The sequence below is a fragment of the Polypterus senegalus genome, chromosome 18, assembly GCF_016835505.1.
Source record: "Polypterus senegalus isolate Bchr_013 chromosome 18, ASM1683550v1, whole genome shotgun sequence".
Classification (NCBI taxonomy): Eukaryota; Metazoa; Chordata; class Cladistia; order Polypteriformes; family Polypteridae; genus Polypterus; species Polypterus senegalus.
In genome coordinates, this window is record NC_053171.1 from 69,692,362 (window position 1) to 69,720,035 (window position 27,674).

General features: G+C 39.1%; 1 protein-coding gene across 3 annotated transcripts in view; it reads left to right on the forward strand.

Annotated features, from left to right (window-relative positions):
- The window catches only part of zfyve26 (zinc finger, FYVE domain containing 26), a 152,547-nt gene that overhangs the window by 113,937 nt on the left and 10,936 nt on the right, over positions 1–27,674 (forward strand). For all 3 annotated transcript variants that reach the window (XM_039742229.1, XM_039742231.1, XM_039742230.1), the window contains 7 exons: positions 2,891–2,916; positions 8,688–8,824; positions 10,472–10,692; positions 13,189–13,336; positions 20,141–20,350; positions 23,745–23,957; positions 24,213–24,410. In XM_039742229.1, coding sequence (XP_039598163.1) covers positions 2,891–2,916; positions 8,688–8,824; positions 10,472–10,692; positions 13,189–13,336; positions 20,141–20,350; positions 23,745–23,957; positions 24,213–24,410 — 1,153 coding nt within the window. The remainder of the gene's footprint in view (positions 1–2,890; positions 2,917–8,687; positions 8,825–10,471; positions 10,693–13,188; positions 13,337–20,140; positions 20,351–23,744; positions 23,958–24,212; positions 24,411–27,674) is intronic.

Here is a 27,674-nt window from a genome sequence, read left to right on the forward strand (position 1 = left end):
TTACACACAGACTGATGTATTTCAAATGTTTATTTCTTTTAATTTTGATGATTATAACTGACAACTAATGAAAGTCCCAAATTCAGTATCTCAGAAAATTAGAATATCAATTAAGACCAATGCAAAAAAAGGATTTTTAGAAATGTTGGCCAACTAAAAGGTATGAACATGAAAATTATGAGCATGTACAGCACTCAATATTTAGTTGAGGCTCCTTTGGCCTGGATTACTGCAGCAATGCGGCGTGGCATGGAGTCGATCAGTCTGTGGCAATGCTCAGGTGTTATGAGAGCCCATGTTGCTCTGATAGTGGCCTTCAGCTCTTCTGAATTGTTGGGTCTGGCGTATTGCATCTTCCTCTTAACAATATCCCATAGATTTTCTATGGGGTAAGGTCAGGCGAATTTGCTGGCCAATCAAGAACAGGGATACCATGGTCCTTAAACCAGGTACTGGTAGCTTTGGCACTTTGTGCAGGTGCCAGGTCCTATTGGAAAATGAAATCTGCATCTCCATAAAGTTCGTCAGCAGCAGGAAGCATGAAGTGCTCTAAAACTTCCTGGTAGACAGCTGCGTTGACCTGGGACCTCAGAAAACACAATGGACGAACACCAGCAGATGACATGGCACCCCAACGCATCACCGACTGTGGAAACTTTACACTGGACCTCAAGCAACGTGGATTCTGTGCCTCTCCTCTCTTCCTCCAGACTCTGGGACCTTGATTTCCAAAGGAAATGCTAAATTTACTTAACAGCAGTCCAGTCCTTTTTGTCTTTAGCCCAGGCGAGACGCTTCTGACGCTGTCTCTTGTTCAAGAGTGGCTTGACACAAGGAATGCGACAGCTGAAACCCATGTCTTGCATACGTCTGTGCGTGGTGGTTCTTGAAGCACTGACTCCAGCTGCAGTCCACTATTTGTGAATCTCCCCCACAGTTTTGAATGGGTTTTGTTTCACAATCCTCTCCAGGGTGCGGTTATCCCTATTGCTTGTACACTTTTTTGTACCAGTTCTTGTCCTTCCCTTCACATCTCTATTAATGTGCTTGGACACAGAGCTCTGTGAACAGCCAGCCTCTTTAGCAATGACCTTTTGTGTCTTACCCTTCTTGTGCAAGGTGTCAATGGTCATCTTTTGGACAACTGTCAAGTCAGCAGTCTTCCCCATGATTGTGTAGCCTACAGAACTAGACTGAGAGACCATTTAAAGGCTTTTGCAGGTGTTTTGAGTTAATTAGTTGATTAGAGTGTGGCACCAGGTGTCTTCAATATTGAACCTTTTCACAATATTCAAATTTTCCAAGATATTGAATTTGGGACTTTCATTAATTGTCAGTTATCATCAAAATTGAAAGAAATAAACATTTGAAATACATCGGTCTGTGTGTAATGAATGAATTTAATATACAAGTTTCACTTTTTGAATGGAATTACTGAAATAAATCAATTTTGTCATGATATTCTAATTTTATGACCAGCATCTTTATATAAAACTCAATCTTAAATGCTGTCTCATGACATTTTGTATTTATTTATTACCATATTTACGCGTGTATCACGCGCACATTTTTTCCTGAAAATTAGCATTAGAAAATCAGGTGCGCATCATACACGAGGAAATGTAATTCTGTAATGTTTACTTCTTCTGCTTGGGCTCGCTCGCTCGCTTGCTCGCGCACTCGCACTCTCTTTCTTACTCTCTCTCTCGCTCACTTGCTCGCACACTCGTGCTCTCTCTCTCTTACTCTCTCTCTCGCGCTCTCTCTCGCTCGCCCGCTTGTGCTCTCGCTCGACAACGCGCTCTCTTTCTCTAAATGCTTCCTATACAATTACAACACGCGTCTTACACAGGGCAAAACTTTTTTCATGATTTTCTTTGTAAAATTTAGGGTGCGTGTCATACGCGAGGGTGCGTGGTACACAAGTAAATACGGTATAATCTACAGCATTTATATATTCATTTATTATAATCTATTGTATTTACATATTCATTTATTATCTATAGCATTTATATATTTTAATTAGGTTCAATTACGTGGACAACAAAAGATTCACATTTATTAATACTTTGGTGGTGAATATTCACCAGACATTTGCATTTTCCTACAGTAGCTCACTGAGGCAAAGTCCAACATAAAAGTGACTGATCAATCCAGTGTCACATCTATACTAATTCTAGTTTCAGTATAGTTGATTATGAAACACATTTTAAATATGTTTTTGTGTGTAAACCAAATGGATGGAAGAGATTTGTTTCTTACATATGACTGTTCAATTTATAAGCTGTTTCTGGGCCTTGTTTAAAACCACACTTTATCACCCTTTACCCACTAATGTTCAAACCAAAGCTTTCCAAAAACAGAACTAAGGACTATCTGTATTTTAAGATGATAGTCCAGCTTCTAAATTTCAAAAAAGGCTTAGTGGGAAATCCAGTATTCTTCCATAGCATTGAGTATAACATAGAAAGTCGAGTGTATGTTTATTACAAGGATAAAAAGGCAATTTTTATATTGTGCAGAAAAAGACATCACAGATTAAGTAATACTGCTGCCTCAAGGCTTTTGGGACCAGACTGTGTGGAGTTTGCTTGCTCTTTCTGACTTTGCACCTGAACGCCAGCCTGCGTCCATAGTGCCAGCACATGCTTTTGAACTGTTTCATATCTATAAACCGACCCTCTGGTTGTGGGTATGGTCTGTGATGAACTCTTCAGGGTGATTTCCTGCCTTGTGTCTCTCTTAACTGTTGTAACCCTGGCCAGGAAAAAAAAAACAAAAAAAGTATAATATGGCTTTCAAAGTCTGTTTGTGACAGTGTCCTCTTTTGAAGAAGCTCTGTATTATAGCAATTGATTATCACTTTGAAATTTTTTTTTTGTCGTTGCAGTACGGAAGAGGTTGAAGAGCCAGAAGGTGAGTTATTTATCACTGATATATTTGATTGCTAACGTTCTTGTTTTGTTTCTTACATATGTATTTCAAAATTCAATCAGGCAGAAACTTATCCTAGTCAGGGTGGAATTTATAAAGGTGTCAATATCAGTTGGAGGGAGGGGACACACAAGTGGCAGTGGCAATACAGAAGTGCATACTTGTTACATGTAATGTACTCATTAATCATTCTCAAGTCACCACTATTTATAATGTCAGTTACCACGTATCACTAGCCATCATATCAGAATGCTGGGAGCCATCTTTTTTTCTCTTGCTGTGTGTTGGTATAATTTACACATCTGTGTAAGTAAAAATGTTGTATGGTTTAGTCTTTACTGTTGTGGTTGTAAATTTGTGCAAGTGCTCTCAACCTCTAGTGAAGAGCACGACACAAATATAAATTACACTGAAAAAGAATCATTCCATTCATCTTTATCCTTCTTATCTGGTTCACAATTTCATGTAGCCTTTGTCTTTCCTGCCAGTTACTGTTGGAATGTTCCCTTTGTACTTTACATTCTTAATGGCAGTGAGTGGAGATGTATTTCTGTATGGAAATGTTTAATCAAAACCAGACATCTATAAAATGACAGTCTGGCATCTGTGCTCTGGTGTAATGTTAGTCGGCATCCACAAGTGGGCAGAAATGTCTGATGAACAAGGGCACTGAGAAGCACAAAGAAAGACGAGCGTAATGGCTGGGATATCCGGTGAACGCAGGGGCCTAAATGCATAGTAACCTGAACAGACGGACTTACCATTGTAAAGCAGGCATTTATAATAAAAGGAAGCACTGTTTGAGCTAATAATCCAATTCAACATATTCTTATAAAGTGTACTTTGATTTGAAAGCCCAGTTAGCTATACTGTTATCACAAATTGATAAAATAAACACAAAATGATATGCAACAAAAACTGCACATATTCAGATGAATACAAAAAGTAATGCATGCACTTGCTAGGTACAGACATATTTAGTGAAGTGGGGAAATTGGTAGGTCATTTCAGAAATGAAGATGGCTAACAGTATTCGGGCAACACACACAATTTAGTGGTCTTGAATGATATTTCAGACAAGGACTGACACATGGCAGGCGACATTTATTGCAGGTAACTAGAGAGTAAGAATGTAATATATTTGCACAAGGTGGAAGAAAAAAATCTGAAGCTAATCTATGAAAAAGAGTTTATGTTGATGGTAACATACTGAAGCAATTAAAAAGAAAAATGATGTTAGTATATTTTATTTAACAGATTAACGAAATAATGAAAGGTTTGTCCAGGAATATTACTGAAGTAACGTTGTTCGCTTTTAGGGGCCTGGATTAAGTTCTCAGACAAATTTTATTTTTTTCTGTATCAAATGTGGATTAATATAAAATCAGTGCCTTCTGTTTGATTATCTTTAGTTTTTGTTTCATTGCTTCCTTAACTTTTCTACTAGACATATATTTCTCTGTTTCAATTAAGTGTGATAGTTAAGTTATCTCTTACTTTTGTTCAGTTCTGTATTATTTTCATGTGTAACCTTTAATTTAGTTATTTTTTCATTATTACATTGGTTAACATTGCAGTGTTTTGGTGTATATGTTTATTTCTTGGCTACTGCAAGGTTCTCTTTTCAAACATTTAGTGTCACCCACTATTTTTAATTTATAGAGTATTTGTTATCTTACATCCTTTCCTCGTCTCATACTGTACATTTGTATATCTTTTTTGTATTGGGGCCAGTTGCCCACAATGCATTTGAATTCTTTCAATGCCCTTTTTCATACTTCTTCAGCTATGCTACACCTGCAGTACATGTCTGATTCTTCTTCTTCTTCATTAACATCCGCACTTTATAAACCTGCTCTCCCACATTATGAAATATCTATCTCGTGCACTGTCATCCACCTTTTTTCTTTGTGTTTATTTTCAGCTGTCATTTGCCATATTTCTGACATTTAATGTCAATAACAATTTCTGTGCCAATACTTTGCTCCTCTTCCTCCTCCTCCTTTACCATCTTTTCTGTCTTCTCAGCCCCTGTGCTTTTCTTTATTTGATTTCTCCATAAATTCTTAAATATTTACTTCCACTTCCATATTTTAGCACTAAATTGAATTCCCCCTTGGGATTAATAAAGTATCTATCTATCTATCTATCTATCTATCTATCTATCTATCTATCTATCTATCTATCTATCTATCTATCTATCTATCTATCTATCTATCTATCTATCTATCTATCTATCTATCTATCTATCTATCTATCTATCTATCTATCTATCTAAAAGAGTTGTCATGTCTGTTGGTGAATTGTATAGATTCCTATACCTGATCATGTATGCAGCTTTCCCTTTGTAATCTTTTGCTAGGACTTTTTGTTTTTTTGCTGAAAACAATTAACCCATGTAAATAAATTAATACAATTCCTCTTTTATATATTCCTGTTATAATTGCATTTATTACAGTCTTCATAATTTTGATTTCCACAAGAGATGCAATGTACACTTTTACAATATACAATAGATTTTTTTCTTGGTGATTTTTTTTTTTGTAGTTTCATGACTGATAGAACTAGGATGTACATTGCTTTTGTTAGTAATAGTTTTCCCTTCCATACTGAGTTTCTTAGCTGGCTTAATCCTGTCTTTCTACATTTTGTACATTTTTGTAATATTTTTAGTACATTTTCTAACACCGCACACACAGAGCGTCTTTGGTATTGTACCACTTTTAATTGGAATGTCTATATTCATACATAATGTATCTTTTTATCTGACTTTTGTAATCCAAGTGGAAATTGTTTCTGTTATTTTCCACATATGTACATTACCAGTCAAAATTTTTAGAACCCCTCAGTTTTTACAGTTTTTCTTCAAATGTAATCCGTTGAAATGCAATGAATGATCTAAGTTGGTGAAAAAGTAAGCAGTAAACTGGCAGAGGTTGAAATTTAAAGTTTAGGATGGTAAGAACTGATAAATGGAAATTTCATAATATTACAATTGGGCCTTCTTCAGGGTACAACTAATAGGTTACAACCTACAGATGTCCTGCAGCAATTAAAGTAATTGAAGCCTTGCAAGGTGAAGCAAACGGTTTGCACGGGTGTCCCAACTTCTGTTGATTCCTTAAAATCCCTCTGTCTGTCTTAAAGCAGAGTTGGAGCAGACTGTGTTACTACAACCTCTGAAGTACTACTTGGACAATATAATATGATAATACAACGGATGTTCAAAAAGTTTCCGCACTTTTATATTTTTGTTGGAAATGATGAAGGCAAAAACATTAAACATTAAAAAGTTGGTATGATGATGGGATAAATTGCATTGCAAAGGAAGGTGACTATGTAGAAAAGTGATGTAATTTGTTTTTGAAAATCTTAATAAATACAGTAGAACACTAGAATTACCAGAGCCTCACAGATCCATCCCAACTTAAATCGCTTTGCACCTCTCCATCAACTCTATCAATTGTTTACTGGTAATGAAAACTTCACGGGTTTCAACTCCGGACGAGTCCGTTTTGAGAAGTGAGCTGCTCTTATTCTTACTAATTTAGAATTAAAGCATGCATTTGATTCCAGTCTCTAACAGCCGGTGTAAATTTATGATACTTGTAAAAGTTAGCTTTGTTTTTTTTTATTCAGTTTTATTCTCTCAGTCGCGTACACGATCCCACCTCCCTTCGCATTTGACACTGCTGTTTTCACATAAATACGCGCTATAACGGAGGTGAACTCAGATGACAAAGACGGTTCTACATCAGAGCAAGAGTACTTTGTATATGTACATGGGAAGCTCTGCACTCTACTTGTGACTTTACGCTGTAGGAAGTAAGTAAATAAATAATGGTAAATAAGTAAATAACATTTGATCTGGCTCTTACATACAAAGTACAGCGACGGCAGCTTCTACCTTTAGCTATAGACTTTACAGTAAGCGAGCGACTCTCCACGCTAGTATTTAGATCTGGACGGTACATGTGCCCAAAACATTAACATTTATATGTTACTTACATAAAAGCCAGATCGAATGTTATTTACCTTGAGTTATTTACTTACTTCCTACAGCGTAAAGTCACAAGTAGACTGCAGAGCTGCCTGTGTTTGATCGACACAGGCATGCTCAAAAAATATGTGGAATGCCACAAAAAGTGCCTGCTGACACCTTAGTACGCAAGCAATGGTACGAGAATGCAGTTAGATTTTTTTGGGGGAAACATACACCGTCCACATCTAAACACTAGTGTGGAGAGTCGCTCGCGTACTGAAGAGTCTATAGCTGCAGGTGGAAGCTGCTGTCACTGTACTTTGTATGTAAGAGCCAGATCGAATGTTATTTACCTATTTACCTTTATTTATTTACTTCCTACAGCGTAAAGTCACAAGTAGAGTGCAGAGCTTCCCATTTACATACACAAAGTACAGTGATGGCAAAAGTGCCATGTGCATTCTTGCTCCGATGTAGAGCTGTCGTCGTCATCTGAGTTCACCTCTGTTATAGCGTGTCTTTATGTGAAAACAGCAGTGTCAGATGTGGGGTGTGGTGGGATCGTGAACGCGACTGAGAGGAAAACTGAATAAAAAAAAAGAAAACAAAAGCTAACCTTTATAAGTATCATAAATTTACACCGGCTGTTACAGACTGGAATCAAATGTATGTTTTTATTCTAAATTAATAAGAATAAGAGCAGCTCACTTCTCAAAATGGACTCGTCCGGGGTCGAACCCGTGAAGTTTTGATTACCAGTCAACAGTTGATACTGTTATGCCACCGAAGTGGTCACAGCAAATGCGTGTCAATGTCGCACCCTAACGTGGGTTCTTTTTCTGCAGTTATATTCTTGAATAGATGCGCATTTGTTCTGTTATATTTGAACCTTTTTTGAAAGTATTTCTTTGATATTTGAAATTCATGCTTCACACATTATACACTTCATGTCTACATTTTGTCAATTATTACTAAAACGTGAAAAAACGTTTCTGTTTTAACGATGTGCTTACATAGATTGTTGTAGACACGGAACACACATGAAATGCAAGTGTTCCAAATAATGATATAGTATTTATAAAAGGTATTATTTTGCTTGACTTCTCACTCTATACAACTCTAAGCAACTGACACGCAGGTAAACAGACTTGAGCTGAGAAAACTGTGCGGGGTGGGGGGATGTGATGGCAGGCTGCTTGCTGTTTGCTGCTTATCGACACATTTACAGGACAAAAGATGCTGACGGAGAGGTGCAAAGCAATTTAAGATGGGACGGATCTACGAGTTTTTTCGTAGGCTCTGGTAATTCTAGTGTTAAAAAAAAAAAAGTACTGAAACTTTTTCAGCGTCCCTCATGACAATATAATATAATAGGATAATGCCAACAAAATGGCAATTAAGAAATGAAATGAGACAAAGCATTATTACCCTTAGAAGTGTAGGCCTTTCATTTAGAACAATTGCAAAAAAAATCAAAGTGTCAGTGAGTGCAGTGGTGTCCTACACAATCCAAAGGCAATGACAAACTGGAAGATACTCTGATAGGAAGATATCTGGCAGACCAAATGTCACAACCCAATCAGAAGAAACGTTTCTGAGGGTCACCATCTTGCATGATAGACACTTCACAGCACAACAGCTTTCAAAGCCCTGCTTAGTTTGTTAGTGAATGGCTTTCTTAATGCCACTTGTTTTGCCAAACCAGAAGCAAGCTGTGTTCTTCATTTTTGTTTTGTTATATTCGTTATTTAACTGTTCCATTTTTTGGCAGTGGCTAGAAGCCCTGATAAAGCCGGCTTGGACTTTTCAAGCATTCTTCAACTCCCTGAAGCACAGGAAAGGCAATGGAAGCTAACACTGAATGAAAGCGACATTGAAATTGAGCGTAGTGAGTTTTATTATGAGCAGGTAAGAGTTTCTGATTTTTGTATTTTTGCAGTAATTGTTAACATTGACCCTGACAGCTCCTTAAGAACCTGTAGCCTTATTGCTATTTGATTTTATTGTCCTATTTGTTTTATGTTTATGACTGTTGCTTAATTCATTGTAAGGTGACCTTATATGCTAAGAAAAACACCTATTAAACAAAATGTATTGTATTATTATGATTATTATTACTAATTTTTTTTTTTTTATCTGTGCTCCACTGCTTTGAATTGACTTTGCTTGCCTGACATCATGCTACTTCAAGTCAGATGTTTCAGGCAAAGAGAAGATCAGGCGTGTGTGTGTTTTATTTTTTCTTTTTCCCCCCACACAGTCCGCAGTACCACATCTCCGGCAAACAGCTTGTTTCTCATGCTACAGACAGGTGAAGTGTAGGCATTTTCACAATCCCATATGTTACAAAGTGCTTCAGCCATTTGGTCAAGACACATATAAAGCCAAGCATACCAGACACATTGGACTTGCATCAGTTTTTCGGCTAAACTAACAGGTTGATGCTGTCCACTGCATGTGCTTAATCCACCGTGACAAAAGGATTATTTATATTAGAATGCCATTCATTGATTTTAATTCGGCACTCGGCATCATCAGCCTCTCAATTTAGTTGTAAATCTCAAGAATGTTGCTCTAAACACCACTCTTGGTAACTCAGTTAAGACACATCTTGACCTTTGGACCACAGAGCCTGGAAAATATGCATGTGATAAACACTGAAGCGCCCAGTTCTCAGCCTACTGCTGTTTCCAATTCTTTCTCATAGTTGAATTATAAAGCACAAGATATACTCAGTTATCGGGATGGCTGATGAGACACCAATAGTGGTATTGATCACCAGCACTGAAGGAATGGTCTACTATACATTGTGAATATTAAAATACTCCTCAACCAAACTTTAAAAAGAGTAGCTGATTGTTGACCTTTAAGGTCTTGGGAGACATCATGTTCTTTTTTGACATAAACAGGGTTGCTGTGGATTCATCAATAGCTCTTTTGGAGGAGAATGGGGAAAGTCCGCTTGTACCTTCAGATCCTCCCTAATTCATATATTTTGTATGGTATAGTAGAGCATACTGACTTCCTGTCTTATGACAGTTCTATTGTGGCAGACTGCAGAGCCCTCTGGGTATGATGAGAATTGTTGGAGGGAAAGCGCTTTCTGTTGTTCTTGATGAACATGGTCACCCCAGTAATATCCTAGCATAGGAGGAGAGGCTGGGAGTATGCGCTGATTACAGCCACCTAGAGACTCAGACAGTTTTTAAGCAATTATCTCACATATAGTCATTTTCTTTGTATAATGTGTGATTAAGACTGAGAAGTGCAACTTTCTGGTTATTATTGGACTTACAATTTGTACAGATCAGAATTTTTCCTGCAATATTTCAATTTTTTGTTTGACACTGTTGCTAATATTGTATATTGATGTAAATTGTTATTCCCATTGATTTGCCTAATGACCTGTGTTTGCTGTGTTATTACTGTATGTTTGATAATTGCACACCAGCAGGTCTTTTCAGTGTACAATAAAGTTACATTTGCATAAATTTTACTATTATTGAAATATTCCACTGCGTCATTTTTGTAACAACATTTCTTCCACTTTTGCAGGCTCCAAGCGCTTCACTTTGTCTTGCCATTTTAAACCTAAACAGCAACAGCATAGCATGTGGCCACCAGTTAATTGAGCAGTGTCGCAAACTGTCCCTGGGCCTCAATAACCCTGAGGTGGACCCCCGACTGATCACAGACATTATGAAGCAGCTGCTAGTTAGTGCAAAGTTAATGTTTGTGAAGGCAGGAATGAGCCAGGATCTCGCTCTGTGTGACAGGTAAGATGAGGCATTTGCTGCATTTAATTACAAAAAGTGTTTAGACGTCTACATGCCTGTGGAAATTTCCTGAATATTAAGCCCGTCTTAGGTCTTAGGACTGTGGAGCTCAGACCCGGACACAAACAGACATGGACACCAAATGGCCCAAACACAGACGCTTTACTTATTCAGCACACAATGCACAGACAATATAGTGCTCAAATCACTGTCAGTTCAGTCCTTTCTTTCTCTTTCCTTCAGACTTCCTCTTACATCTCCACTCCTCCCGTCGCAAGTTCTGTCCTCTGCCTCCTGACTCCGGCTCTCCAAATGGAGTGAGGCGGCCTCTCTTATACTTCACCTGGATGTGCTGCAGGTGCTTCCTGATGCTCTTCCAGCAGCATTTCCTGGTGTGGCAGAAGTGCTGCCATCCAGGGCTCCATTATTGTCCGGGCCCCAACAGGGATGAGCTTCCAAGTTCTGATCCCATGGCCCCCATGCAGACCAGGGCGGCTGCCCTCTCGTGGCCCAGGGGAGGTATTGTCCCTCTCCCTGTCCTTCCAGGCCTCCCGGCTGGGCAGGATCCCCAGCCATCTGCCACAGGACCAACGTAGAAGGTATAGGTTGGCCAGTATCTTTGAACTGTTCAAGCACAGCAGAGAGTTTGAGCTTTTTAACAAATAAGGTTTCTTGACTTTTTGGGAAGATAAATGGAGACGTCTCAGACATTATGAGCCTTATAGTGAGAGTAGTACTGGGAATAACATTTCGGATCTGCTGAACAATGCTCAGTGCTAATTTAGGATCATTGTGGGAGATGATCATGTGAGACTGGCAATGCTTTGAACGTGATGCAGCACACTCTGTCATGTCTTTTATGCAGAATTTGACATTAAATATGTACAAGATACATAAAAATGGGACATTTCAATACAATATTATACATTTTTTTATGCAGCATTGATAATTTTACAATTCACATACACCAATCGGACACAAAGTTAAAAGAACTTGCCTAATACTGTGTAGGTTCCCCTCATGCTGACCCATTGAGGCATGGACTCCACAAGACCTCGGAAGGTGTTCTGTGGCACCAAGACATTACCAGCAGATCCTTTAAGTCCTGCAAGTTGTGAGTTTGGGCCTCCATGGATCAGAATTTTTTCTAGCACATTCCACAGATGCTCGATCAAACTGAGAAAATTGTGAAATTTATAGGCCATGTCTACACCTCTTTGTCATTTTCCTCAAGCCATTCCTGAACCGTATTTACAGTTTGGCAGGACACATTATTCAGCGAAAAGAGACCACTGCTATCAGGGAATTCCATTGTCATGAAGGCCTGCAACAATGTTTAGGTAGGTAGCTTGTGTCAAAGAAGCAATATTTCCCTGTAGAACACTGTCCAGAATATCACACTGTATCCGCTAGCTTGTCTTCTTCCCATAGTACATCCTGCTGCCACCTCTTCTCCGTGTAAACGGTTCATACGCACCCGCACCCAGCCATCTACATGACCCAAAAGAAAATTTGATTCATCAGACCAGGTGCCCTTGTTCCATTGTTTTGTAGTCCAGTTCCGATTCTCATGCACCCATTGTAGGTGCTTCCAGCAACAGACAGGGGCATCATGGGCATTCTGACCTGTTGTGAATTATGTTGCAAACTGAGAGATGCACTGCGTGTTCTGGCACCTTTGTCTCATGGCCACCATTAAGTTTTCAGCTATTTGTGCTACAGTAGCTCTTCTGTGGGATCGGACCAAATGTGCAACCCTTCTCTCCCCATACTCATCAGTGTGTCTTGGGCACCCATAACCCTGATTCACCGGTGGTCCTCCTTTGAACCACTTTTGGTAGGTACTAACCACTGCATACTAGGGACAGCCCACTTGACCTGCCGTTTTGGAGATGCTTTTCCCAAGTTGTCTAGCCACCACAATTTGGCCCTTGTCACAGTTGTTCAGATACTTACACTTGCCCAACACATCACCTTCAGGAATTGGCTGTTCTCTCACTGCCTAATATATCACACTCCATGACAGATGGCATTGTAATGAAATGATCAATGTTTTTTACTTCACCAGTCTGTTGTTTTTAATGTAATGGCTCATCGGTGCAGAGTAGATAATGCTCAGGAACCTAACAATTCTGTCATACATCTGAGCTACAGTTCCCAATATATTATACCATTAGTTACTTTACAATAATGAACCCAGCTTTTTCTAAAACGTTCCAGTGGGTCATGTTTGAAACTCCTCTAGTGGGATGCATTCACTGGTCATCCTCACTTGATCGCCAGTCTGTCTCCATTTGCTTCTCTCAATCACGTAATCGGCAGACCTGCTCCATTGTATCTCATTGCTGTTAAGCTTTTCCTGAGATTAATCCATAAAAGTTAAATTACAGCCTACAATTATAAGACTAAAGTCAGGAGAGGCACTGAATAAAATTACTTATCTGCCGGCAGGTGTTTGATTTAAGATTTTCTTTCCATTTCTCTTGTCTCCCATAGCTATATTAGCAAAGTCGATGTGCTGAAGATTTTAGTCACTGCCAACTACCAGTATGTGCCATCTCTGGACCAAATACTGCAGCCAGCAGCAGTGTCCAGACTGAGAAACCAGTTGCTAGAAACCGAGTACTACCAGCTAGCTGTGGAGGTAAGGATGGTTTACTCAAAACAGAAAATGTGCTGAGAGAAGAAGAGCAGAATAAGGTTAAATCGGAGCAGCCAGTCTCCTCGAATGTTGAATTAAATTATAATTTATTCATTCTCATGGCTTCCAACACAACTTCAGTACTAGTTCTGGAAACTGGAACTATAAACCTTTATAGTTCAGTGATGACGTCTCTGTAGTAAGTTTCTGTGGGAACATTTTTTTTAACTTGTAAAATGCCTTACGTTGTCATTTTTTTTTTTTGTTGAGATTTTTAATTAGGTTTTTAAGTTGTTAAGTCCAGGTTGACAATTTCATTTTTTACCTGAGATCTTGTAGTTAAAAACAGTAGCATTTGTGTTTGGTTTCCAATTGAGACTCGGAAGTTTAGCTCTTAATAGTATTCATTTAATTAGCGTTATAGGAGTACAAATACGCTGAGAATAGTTCACCTGTATAAACATTTTAATTTAAGTCACACAACAAAAAAGAAAATAATAAGCCTGACCATATATATTAGTTAAGGCCAGAGGTGGATACAGTAGCCAAAAATTGTACTCGAGTAAGAGTAGCGTTACTTCAAAATAATATTACTCAAGTAGAAGTAAAAAGTAGTCATCCAAAAAATTACTCAAGTAAGAGTAAAAAAGTATTTGGTGAAAAGACTACTGAAGTACTGAGTAACTGTTTGAACATAATAAATTATTTATTTTTTAGAAATTTTGTAATAAGACAGACAAAAATACTGTATAAAATAATGTGCAAATTCTGCTATTTCCAAATAATCTATACTAATAAAAGGCAAAGCCCTCACTCACTGACTCACTCATCACTAATTCTCCAACTTACCGTGTAGGTAGAAGGCTGAAATTTGGCAGGCTCATTCCTTACAGCTTCCTTACAAAAGTTGGGCAGGTTTCATTTCGAAATTCTACGCATAATGGTCATAACTAGAAGCTATTTTGCTCCATTTACTGTAATGGAGTTGAGCTCGAAAGCCGTGGGGGGCGGAGTTTCATGTGACATCATCACGCCTCCCACGTAATTACACAGTACGTAGAAAACCAGGAAGAGCTCCAAAAAGCGCTTAAGAAAACATGCATTATATAATGAAGAAGGCAGCGAAACAATTAGAAGCGAGCGAGTGACATATAAAACCATATTCAGCGGCTCACGTGAACTGACGCAGTGCGCAGACAAAAAGCAACAGTTCCAAAGAGTGCTGAACAAAAACCGAATTACACTGCTACGCTCAAATGGATAAACCACACGCCGTGGCGCAATAGTAGAGGCTTCGCCTCTAGTGCCAACGTCTGAGGTTTGATTCCCGAGAGGGGATTCACTGAGTATATACGCACACATTTTTATTCATTTTACCTTCGCATCCCCTTGGTTTGAGACGTATGAAAAAATATGCGGTTAATGCAGAAAGACAGATCACCAATTGAAGCTTTATGAATAATGGATACTTTATTCGCGATCAATGATTGTTTTGGTAAAGCCATACTCAGTGTATTCATTAGATGAATGGTAAAAAGTAAGAGCGAGGGGAGGGTAACTCATTGAGGCACGCAGACAAAACCACAATAGCACGCGGGCTCGATGTACTGTAGTCTGGCGTCAACTCGATCTGAATCGCGCGATCACATTCGAAAAAATGTCTTTTCAAGTTCTATTTAGTCCATATGTGTCAAACTCAAGGCCCACGGGCCACATCCAGCCCGGCGTGTAATTAAATCCGCCCGAGATCATTTTATATACTGTATTATTGTTATTAATGGCCCGGGATATGAAGCGCTGGTAACACAATAAACTACAGATCCCATAATGCAGCGCTTCAGCTGCCTTGCCGAACACTTACCGCCTTTAATCAAATCTAGCTTATGATGCTGCAAGTTATTGCGAAGCCAGCCCACACGATGCCAAAGAGAAAAGGTGATTCTGAACATAGAGCCTTTAAAAACCGATGGGAGGCTGAGTATATGTTTACTGACATTGCCGGTAAACCCATGTGTCTCATTTGTGGAGCTAATGTGGCTGTAATTACAGAATTTAATCTAAGACGGCACTATGAGACAAAACATCAAGATAACCTGAAAGACCTGAATGCAATGCACAAGATACAGAAAGCAGAAGAGTTAAAGAAGAATCTGACACTTCAGCAGACGTTTTTACCCGTGCACAATCACAAAGTGATTTCAAGTGAAGCTACTTTTATGGGAGACACAAATGCACCAGTGCAACTTGCCACACTTTCCCTGTTGCCAAGTAATGTTGAACCAAATCGGCACAACTTTGTTCCCAAATACGCACTTTGCTGATAAACTGAGCGCACTGCGCACTGAGTTCTCACGGCGCTTTGGTGACTTTGAAGAACAAAAAAAAATTTTGAGTTGTTTCGCAACCCATTTGCCGTCGATGTGGAAACTGCACCTGTGCAGATTCAGATGGAGGTGATTGAGCTGCAGTGTAATGGCACACTGAAGGCAAAGTACGATACTGCAGGGCCCGCACAGTTTATTCACTCCATTCCCGCAGAAATGCTCCAGCTCCGTCTACATGCGGCTCGAACCTTGTGCATGTTTGGTAGCACATATCTGTGTGAGAAGCTCTTCTCAGTCATGAAGACTAACAAAACAGCACACAGGAGTCGCCTCACTGATGAGCACCTGCAGTCCATCCTGAGAATCTCCACAACACAGAACCTCACACCAAACATAAACGAACTTGTTGCCAAAAAAAGATGCCAGGCGTCCAGCTCTGATAAAATGACATAAGAGCAAAGACAACTGAATGATTTGATTTGTTATTGCTGAAAAGAACACATTTTATTTATATTTCCAGGTTTTGTTATGCACCATGTTCATATTTGAATTTGTATAATTTTGACAGGATATATTTTTATGGAGAGCAAAATCTTTTGGGATATTTAAAATTTAAGTTTATTTTTTATATAAAATTATATAAGAGTAAAGAAATTTGAATGTTTTTTCTTTTAACATTTACTTTATTTCTAACTTGTATAATTTAGACAGGATATATTTTTATGGAGAGCAAAATATTATAAGTTATTTAAGGTTTGAGTTGATTTATTCCGGAATAATATTCTGTCGACTAAATAAAAATTCCTTCTATTTAAAATTTAAATAGAACTTGAACAGAAATGTAATAATCATAATATCCACGCAGACTTGCACGTAAGAGCGGAAGTCATCCTTTTTAACAAACAGCGTATTGCACTGATACGAAATGGCCTGCCCATTTAATTATTTAGGAATGGATAAATAAATTAAGATTTTGTACAAATAAGGTTTTTCATTTTTCTTCCTTCATGGATTCTGGCACCCCCTGCAACAGTTGCTCGCACCCCAAAGACTGTATGTATGTGTATGTTTATATGTGTGTGTATATGTATATATGTATGTATATATATATGTTTATATATATGTATGTGTGTATATGTATGTATGTGTATACAGTAATCCCTCGCAATATCGTGCTTCGACTTTCGCGGCTTCACTCTATCGCGGATTTTAAATGTAAGCACATCTAAATATATATCACAGATTTTTCGCTGGTTCGCCGCTTTCTGCGGACAATGGGTCTTTTAATTTATGCTGCACGCTTCCTCAGTTTGATTGCCCAGGTTGATTTCATACAAGGGATGCTATTGGCGGTTGGCTTAGAAGCTACCCAATCAGAGCATGTATTACATATTAACTAAAACTCCTCAATGCTATAAGATATGCTTCCCGTGTGGTGCTTGTTTCCCTCTCTCTATCTTTCTCACTCTCTCTGCCTGACGGAGTGTGAGCAGTGGGGCTGTTTGCACAGAGGAAACGGACGCTCCTCTACAAAATGCCGCTTTATCGCGGTGCTTCTGTATACTTAAAAGCACGTATTGATTTTTTGATTGTTTGCTTTTCTTTGTGAGCGCTCTCTCTGACATTCTCAGCTCCTAATGGCGCTCCTTTATGACGGCGCTCCTTTGAAGATGATATGTTTGCTTTCTTTTAATTGTGAGAAAGAACTGTCATCTCTGTCTTGTAATGGAGCACAGTTTAAACGTTTGACTAAAGGGTGTTATCTCATGTCTAGAGGGCTCTAATAATGTTAACAGGGTGGGAGAGTTTATAAGGGCTTAAAATATATAAAAATAACCATACAAACATATGGTTTCTACTTCGCGGATTTTCACCTATCGCGGGGGGGTCTGGAACGCAACCCCCGCGATCGAGGAGGGATTACTGTATATATGTATGTATATATGTGTGTGTGTGTATATATGTGTATATGTATATATGTGTGTGTGTGTATATATGTGTATATGTATGTATATATATGTATATGTATATATATGTATATGTATGTGTGTATATATATATATAAATATATATATATATATATATATATATATATATATATATATATATAATAATGACAGCAACAATGACAAAACAATTACATTGACAATCATGTTACGTTATTTTCAAAATGTTTCCTTTTCTTTTTCATTACTTCTTTAACACACTACTTCTCTGCTGCGAAGCGCGGGTATTTTGCTAGTAAAATAATAAAATGCGTAAAAATAAATAACATCTTTACAAAATAAAGATGCACAAATAACACAAAGTTCCAAATCTCCGTTTTTCACAGCACAGCTTTTGATGCCAATACCTACAGTAGGTAACATGTATGTTTGAACAGTGCAAACTACTTACACTGACAGTATAATACTGCATATTCACTTTGTGGTGTAGCGGGTCCGTGGCTTCAAAAAAAAAAAAAGAAAAAAAGGCCAGTTTCATAAAGCTGTTTCACTCTCCATGGATGCAATTGCACGACCGCGGGGAGTTAATGAGGTAGTTGGAGCGAGTCACACCTGCACATGCGGGTGCAATCGTTTTCAATTGCTTCATTGACTTCCTGCGGAGTGTGATTAAGGCCCACGGAGACGGGAGTGTATATATATGGGCGAGCACAAAAAAAAAGAAGGGGGAATCAAAGAAAAGGAGAAAAGAAAAGAGCCAAGATGGATGTCAGCCAAAAGGAGCCTGTGGCTGCTGAGTCTCCACCGGCTACGTAAGCAGTGGTGAGCCAGGAGAATGAGAAGGAGGTGGGCTGAGATCAGGAGGAGTTAGTCTGCATTTTAACAGATTTATTTATTGATTTTTTTTATCCTAACTTTTCACAAAGGTTTTTATGTATTTATATATGTACTGTTCTTTAGAACACTGCACTTGAGCACTTTTTCCACCATCCTATGGCCTCATCAGTGAATTATCCTCATATGTCGGCTAATTTTGGTCGTAATTATCAGCGGTGTGAGTTCAGCAGACTCCCATGTGGGAAGAGGGAATCTGTAGGGGACCAGCTTCATCACACACTTGCCCTCCCAAATAGCACAGCTGATAGAAAATAACATTAGAACAAGGCAGCTTGTGCACGTACAAGAAGTCTCACTTTACGTTGACTGTCTGTGCTTGTTGTTCACTCAGTGAAGTGATGGTTAACCTTCTCAAGGTTCTTGTAGTGAAGCTGTGGCTGTTTTGCAGTGAACAGGAGCCCTGCATAACTAAAAAGTCTCTCGCAGGCTGCAGACACAGGAAGTTTGTGTGTGGTCATGTGACTGCATGACTACGTCTGATTGGTGTAACAGAGTCATGTGATTATTGTTGCTACGTATGATTGGTGAAACAGTCATGCAGTAGATCCACTGGCGACTTCTCTCTGGGAAAAATATAGTTTAATGTATAAATGGAAAAAAGTAACGAGTCGAGTGTTGCCCATGGGATTAATAAAGTATCTATCTATCTATCTATCTATCTATCTATCTATCTATCTATCTATCTATCTATCTATCTATCTATCTATCTATCCAAATGTACTCAAGTAAAAGTAAAAAGTATTGTGCAGTAAAATTACTCTTAGAAGTATAATTTTTAAAAAAAGTTACTCAAATAAACATAACAGAGTAAATGTAACTTGTTACTACTCACCTGTGGTTAAGGCTTTGGTCTTCAGGCCTTGAGGTTGTGGGTTCCAGTCATTATAGCCGACACTGTGTGACCACGAGCAAGTCACTTCACCCGCCTGTTCATCGATTGGTAAAAAAAACAAATAAAAATGTCACCAGCTCTGCCTCAAATGTTCTAAATCACCTTGGACCAAGGAGTTAGCCAAATGATTAATAATAATAATTAAGGTATGCACCACTTACTGTAATGCGTCAACGATGCATTCTGTCGAACACCAGATTATATTCAGCACTTAGTAAGGCAACTGGGGATGTTGTCGTGCACCTGATTTGACTAAATACAGAGAGATGATGATGCAATAACGCTTCAGAGACACGCAATACACAAGACTGGGTGCTGTTGACATGAGTTGAAGCCTACTCTGTTATGCAGTAAATGTTTTACTTGTAAGTTGGGAAAGTTCACATTAAAGTAATGATGGAAGGTGCAGTACTGGCAATGCAGTCACTTTGTATACAAGAGACATGAGATTTGTGTATTACTTGCAGGAAGTTGTTGCAATTGCTAAGCCCGCTATGTTTGTTGTAAATGCTATTCCAACCTTGCAGCAATATGGCCTTTTATGTGGTCTGAAATTGCCTGAAATTATGTTATGCTATGTATAGCAGTAATAATAATAAATAGCTGGACTTGTGTACATAAAGAGTATTCATTAAGGATGAAAAATGTTGTGATTCTTAATGATGAGCGACTGTCAGATATTGTCATGTGCTTAAGTTGTCTGTGGCATTTACCTCAGTGCTTCTTAAATGAAAATGTTTGGTTGCAGGTCTCAACCAAGAGTGGTCTCGACCCAAGTGGAGTATGGAGTGCCTGGGGAATGGTATGCTTGAAGGCTGGGAGCTTAAGTGCTGCCCGGGAGAAGTTCAGCAGGTGTCTGAAAGCCCCGTTTGACCTGAACCATCTCAGTTTTGGCTCTCGGCTGCTACAGGACATAGTTCAACACCTTGAGTCCACTGTCAAGCCCAGCAGTGGCATGGTAGGTTTTGCTGATATTTATGTATAGTTATGCTTTCAAACTATCAGCATAATGTTCACAGGTGAGACAACTTTATAAATATCAAGTATTTTTTTTAAATAAATAATTGAGTGAAAAATATGATAAAACACAGACTACAGCAGTATGGGCAAACACGACTTTCTAACTGCAGTGCAAGGAAGCACTTTATTTAATTTTCACAGGCAACAGCAGCAGTGTTTAACAGCCTGAATTTTTGGGTTCTGAATGGCTGAAATCGCATGTACAGCTGAGGAAATAAATATTTGATCCCCTGCTGAATTTGTACTTTTGCTCACCTACAAAGAAATGAACAGTCTCTAATTTTTATGGTAGTTTCATTTTAATGGAGAGAGATACAGTATCAACCAAAACACCAGAAAAAAACATAACATAAAAGTTATAAATTGATTTGCATGTCATTGAGAGAAACGAGTATTTGATCCCCTACAACTCAGCCAGAATTCTGGCTCCCACAGATTGGCTGGGTGCCCATGTGACACACAGATTACAGTCAGCCAATCAGTCAATTACAGATACTCCTGATCTCAACTCGTTATGTGTATTAAACACACCTCTCCACAGAATCAGTTTCATCCATTCCAACCTGTACACCACCATGGACAAGACCAAAAAGCTGTCAAAGGATGTCAGGGACAAGATTGTAAACCTGCACTAGGCTGGAGTGGGCCACAAGACCACCAGCAAGAAGCTTGGTGAGAAGGTGACAACTGTTGGTGCGATTATTTGAATTTGGAAGAACCATAAAATGACCATCAAACACCCTCAGTTTGGATCTCCATGCAAGATCTTGCCTCATGGGGTGAGGATGATCATTAGAAAGGTGAGGAATCAGCCCAAAACTACACGGGAGGAGCTTGTTAATGATTTGAAGGCAGTTGGGACCGCAGTCACCAAGGCACATGTACAGATCCATCTTAAGTTTGCCAGTGAAGATCAAGGCCTGTACATGTGCCTTCTTGAGCAAGAGGACCTTGTGGGTGCTCCAAGATGCCAATCCATTACGGTGTAGTGTGTTACCAATGGTGTTCTGGATATTCCTTCCATTTCCAAATAAGTGCACTAACATTTGTCACCTTCTCAACAAGCTTCTTGCTGGTGGACTTGTAGCTCACTCCAGCCTTGTGCAGGTCCACAGTCTTGTCCCTGACGTCAGCTCTTTTGTCTTGTACATGGTGGTGAAGAGGTTGGAATGGAAGAAATTAATTCTGTGGACAGGTGTGCTTTATACATATAACGAATTGAGATCAGGAGTACAGGTATCTGTAATTGATTGACTGATTGATTGGTTGTAATCTGTGTGTCACATTGGCACACGGCCATTTGTAGGGGATCAAATACTTATTTCTCTCAATGACATGAAAATCAATTTATAATTTTTACTTAATGTGTTTTTTTCTGGATTTTTGGTTGATATTGTGTCTCTCTCCATTAAAATGAAACTACCATAAAACTTAGAGACTGTTAATTTCTTTGTAAGTGAGCAAATTCAGAAGAGGATCAAATACTTATTTCCCACATTTTATGTCATTTCTGAATGGCATTTATTCTGCCATTATGGGTGATCATATTGGTATTATCACTTTGTTTCTAGTTAATCAAGTTGTGGTCTGGAAGAGAAAAGCAGTGTGGTTAATAATCTCCTAAAATGATTCTCGGGCATCCTTCTAAAATGCCCAATATATCTCCTGGGAGATAATCTGCTTCTCCATCTTAAGCCAAATATCTGTTGATGAGGGGCACTTGGAAATTTTTAGGTTTCTTTTTCCCTGTAAGGAATTTGAGCCTAGTGAAATGGCAGTGAAGCCTTCAATGTTGGTTGGGCCTGCTGGTTACAATGCTGTACTTGACAGGTGTATAATATCCTGCCCAACCAAGCGGAGCACTGCCCAGAACATCTGCCTTGTCTTGCTACGATAGAATACTTTACTACCCCACATCTTCAGTTTGCCTAACAGATAAACATGTCAGTTGAAGAGGTGATGTCAGTTTTAACAAAGCTTAAGTGTTCTCCATTGACCAGTACAAAGAGGTCTATGGCTTCATTATTACCGTGTGATCCCATTAAGAGAGCCAATAATGCATTTTGCTAATGCAGAATCTCATTAGGGTTAGAGGAGTAAATACAAGAAACCCTGGGAACAGCTGCAGACCACAATACTCCGTTGCTTAGATGTTATTTGCTTTGAATATTATAGCCAAAAGCATACTTCAGATGAATTAATTGTTATAATATATTGATACCAAATGAAGCTACAGCCGACAACATGAATAATGTTGTAAGATGGTCTTTGTAAAGCAGTAAAAGCAAATATTACTCTTTTGTAAATAATTTTTAACTGTGAATATATATATTAACAGGTAATGCAGAAACCCATAAACAACCTGTGTTTCTTCTATGAGTAGTAATAGCACTTTGAAATCATGTGAATGCTTCCATGGCGTTTCTCCAAATAGTCCAAGCAAGCAACAGCAGCTATTTTTTGAATGATCTCCATATTTACCATTGTCAACAGCTGCAATGATGTAAAGCCGCAGGGAGACCTCCAAGTTGTTGTTTCAGTTAGTCAGGTTGCTTTTCCCATAACTCCAACTTGTCATATGTATTGGTGAAGAGTAGAATCGCAGCCTCCTATTTATTTTTTCCCCAATCTGTTTTACTTTTAACTTATTTTTTACTATTAATTTTCTCTTACTTTATTAACTAAATCAATTTTATAATAAAAAATGTGTAAAATGAGAAAATCATTTTCTTACACCTTAGCATATTGGACTCTTAGGCTTACAAGGTCTTGTAAATGTGATAAATATGCAAGTATTATTCTAAAAGATACCAGTTCAATGTACCCTTAAAAGGATGCCATACTAATATAACAAAGGCGCTTTGTTTTGTGTCTCTGCTTTAAAGTATGAAGACGCTTCCCTAGGAAGAAGTATCTGACTGTGAGTTTCAGCAGCAAGAATATATTACATTATTCATTGTTTGCTTTTTTAAGTAAATGTGCTCACCTAAAGATTTGCATGTTATCAGCTACATGCTAAAGATGCTCTTGTATATTCATACCTATCAAATCTTTGTCTGAAGAAACAATGTTAACGTATCCATGATCATAGTCCAGGGCCAACATCTTCCACAGTATATTCCTGAGGCTTCTTAGACCTTCTGGAGTCCTGAGAGCTTTTCTGTGCTATCAACAGAGTGAACCAGGAATCGAGAATGTTTCCCTCCTTAGCTTAATTTAATGCTATTTTTTTTGATTACGTGTTTGGAATGTTCTGTTCAATAAACACCAATATTAGAGAGGGTGCTTTGATTTGAAGATTTAATTAAAAATTCATTTTATTATATTTACAGGCAGATGAGGGCATTCTGGCCTCCCTGAAAGAACTGGAAGATGCACTGCTGGAGACCCCTGCATCTGACAAGCCAGAAGGAAAGATTCAACAGAACAGCAACTACCAAGAGTGTCTTTATTACCTGCACACCTACGGGACAAATTTGGCCATCATCAGCTTTTACATGAGGCACGACTGCATGAAAGACGCACTCTTACACCTGTTACATAAGGTAGAAGTTTGTGCTTTTCAATGTCTGCTAATTGATGGGAGTTTACAGAGCCTGAGCTTTGTAACTAATACTGGTCATGTTGCACACCTCTGTGTTTTTGGTTGCTCTTTTAGCATAGTCAACAGTGAGCCTCCGGGGTATCTTCTGCTTCCTATAACCTTAAGATTTTGTTAATGGTACTAGAGATTTTTCCCCAGATACTTGGCTGCACATCATTCAGATTGTTGCTCTTATTTTTATGTTTTATTTGCCCAGGATTGCCCAGATGATGTGTTTTTGGAAGGGATTTTTGTTGCCAGCTATGAGAGTGGAAAGCTGCATGGTTTAGAGAGCCTCATGGAGTCAATTGACTCAAGTCTGGAGAGCTGGAGCCACTATCTCATTGCAGCCTGCAAACACTTACAGAAGCGTGGATTCTTCAACATCCTGTATGACCTGCAGCAGTTTATGAAGGTGAGTTTTGTACCAGTAACTCAAATACAGCCATTTAGTGAATTGGAATACTGTGGCCAATAGACCCAGGAAGGGATGGGTGACCAGTTGGTCAGGGTCCCTAGGGTTGTGACATTGTCTGACATTTTCTGGTATAATTGACAGTAGACCCTAATTAATTTATTTTATCCTGGAATGCTGCTGCCTGGAGTGTTTGTTTTTCTCTCCCTGACTGTCAGTTAGCCATAATTTAACAATTAATTAATGGACAGACGTTGTTGGTCTCCATATATGTTAATCAATTTCAAACTATTTTCTTTTCCTGTCTGTTTGCAAATTACTCGTCAAATAATGAGACCAGATTTGTTTGCAGTTTGTACCGTTTACTAGTGAACTTGTCTGTGCAGGCAAGCAGTGAAGAGCACCCTACAAAAATAAACTGGATTTAGTTGAAATGAATATGTCTGGTGAGTGTGCTGCTTTGTACAAGTTTGAGACTGCACAGTGCAGATATTTGACACCTAGAAAGACTATTTCATAGTATTTGAGGAAGAACTCCGTAAAAATATTCACTGTGGTGTTCACAAAAACAAGAAGATTAATACTTAGAACAACTGTCCATTAATAGTGTCAAACGTCTTCATACCGTCTGCAGTTATGGTGCCTTTATTGACCTTTTTAATGTAGTCTTGATGATCCCAGCACTAAGCAAACCGTGTTTTAAGTGGGACATGATATGAAGGAATGGCCTGCCTGATCTCAATTCAAGGAGTAGATTATTATTCATTTTCTGTGCTGATTGTTTGCAGTGAATTTGTTATACTAGAATTAGATAGATAGATAGATAGATACTTTATTAATCCCAAGGGGAAATTCACATAATCCAGCAGCAGTATACTGATACAAAAAACAATATTAAATTAAATAGTAATAAAAATGCATATAAAAACAGACAATAACTTTGGGTAATGTTAGCATTTACTCCCCCAGATGGAATTGAAGAGTCGCATAGTGTGGGGGAGGAACGATCTCCTCAGTCTGTCACTGAAGCTGCTCCTCTGTCTGGAGATGACACTGTTCAGTATATGCAGTGGATTCTTCAGGATTGACAGGAGTTTGCTTAGTGCCCGTTGCTCTGCCACAGATGTTAAACTGTCCAACTTTATTCCTTCAATAGAGCCTGCCTTTTTAACAAGTTTGTCCAGGTGTGAGGCATCCCTCTTCTTTATGCTGCCTCCCCAGCACACCACCACGTAGAAGAGGGCACTCGTCTGGTATAACATCTGCAGCATCTTATTGCAGATGTTGAAGGACGCCAACCTTCTAAGAAAGTATAGTTGGCTCTTACCTTTCTTACACAGAGCATCAGTATTGGCAGTCCAGTCTAATTTGTCATCTAGCTGCACTCCCAGATATTTATAGGTCTGCACCCTCTGCACACAGTCACCTCTGATGATCACAGGGTCCATGAGGGGCCTGGGCCTCCTAAAATCCATCACCAGTTCCTTGGTCTTGCTGGTGTTCAGGTGTAGGTGGTTTGAGTCGCACCATTTAACAAAGTCCTTGTATAGTTCCTATACTCCTCCTTCTGCCCACTTCTGATGCAGCCCACAATAGCAGTGTCATCAGCGAACATTTGCATGTAGCAGGACTCCAAGTCGTATTGGAAGTCTGATGTATATAGACTGAACAGGACCGGAGAAAGTACAGTCCCCTGCGGCGCTCCTGTGTTGCTGACCACAATGTCAGACCTGCAGTTCCCAAGACGCACATACTGAGGTCTGTCTGTAAGATAGTCCATGATCCATGCCACCAGATAAATCTACTCCCATCTTAAGGAGCAGAGGTTGGATGGTGTTGAAGGCACTAGAGAAGTCCAGAAACATAATTCTTACAGCACCACTGCCTCTGTCCAAGTGGGAGAGCACATAGATGTTATTTATAGATCTTAGACATTGTAACGGTGTGTGTTATGTAATTTACTATCCACTGGTTTACAAGAAAATATTAAATTGGTGTTATTGATGTCTCATCTCATTTCATTTTATTGACCGCTTTTTCTGGTGCGGGTCGCAGTAGCAGCAGGCTAAACTGATCAGCTCAGTGTTCCCTTTCCCCATATACAGATTCGAGCTCTTCTTGGTATTCCCAAGCTAGCCAACCATGTTCTGGACCTGCCACAGGGTCTCCCTCCAGTGGGACGTGCTGGGAGCAGATTCATGGAGAGCCACCCATAGGTCCATTCTTACGACATGTCCAAACCACCTAAACTGGCTCTTCTCGGTTTTAGGGGAGTAGCGACTCTACACTGAGCTTCTCACCCTGTCACGAAGTGTCAGCCCAGCAACCCTACAAAGAAACCTCATTTCTGCAGATTGTACTCACAATCTCATTCTTTAGGTTATTACCCACAGCTTCCAAACATTGGTGAGGACAGGGATGTACATCGAGTGGTAAACTGAGAGTTTAGGCTCTGCTTCCACTTTGCCACGGACCGGTACAGCACTAGCAGAGAAGCTGTAGCTGCTTCAGTCCACTTGTTGATCGCATGTTAACTTTCCATTACTTGTTAACATGATCTCAAGATACCTGAACTCCTCCATTCTCCCCTGGCCTGCAAAGAGCAATCCACTCTTTTGTGAGAGCGAGAACCATGACCTCAGACTTGGAGGTGCCGATCCTCATCTCGGTAGCATATCGCTCAAGCATGTGCCGAAGGTCACAGTCAGATGAGGCCAAGAGGACAACACCATCTGTAGTGGTAGCAACAGTGCTACCCCCAGCCCCCCTAGCTGGACATCCTGAGCTGTGTCGTGATGTTCTGTCCATGAAAACCACAACTGTTCTAGACGTTCCAAAGTTAATTTAACCACTTGGCATTTTTTCAAACTGATATACTTATTGCTTACTTCCAGTTTTGCGCATTTCTTAGTAATTTAGAAATGAGAAATAAAACTTCCACATTTGCTTAATGAATAAGTGTGGCATTTGTGAAGCAACATTAAAGTGGCATAGAAAGCGTTTTAATTTGGTCATGGCAGATTGGGCACATTTCTACTTAAAATAGTGAGGACTAAATATTTTACTGGATATGTACGGCCACTTTGTGTTTTGTGCTTGACTCATATTAGGTGTAATAATTACTAAGAGGTTGTGTTTGTTGCTGGCTGTACAAGACTCCTTGCAGTACATAGCTTAGGGATCAGCACGACATGAGCTTGATGGCTTGAGTTTGTCAACTGCCTTATGTTTCTGTTTTGTAGCAGTTAAGGCTTTGGACTTCAA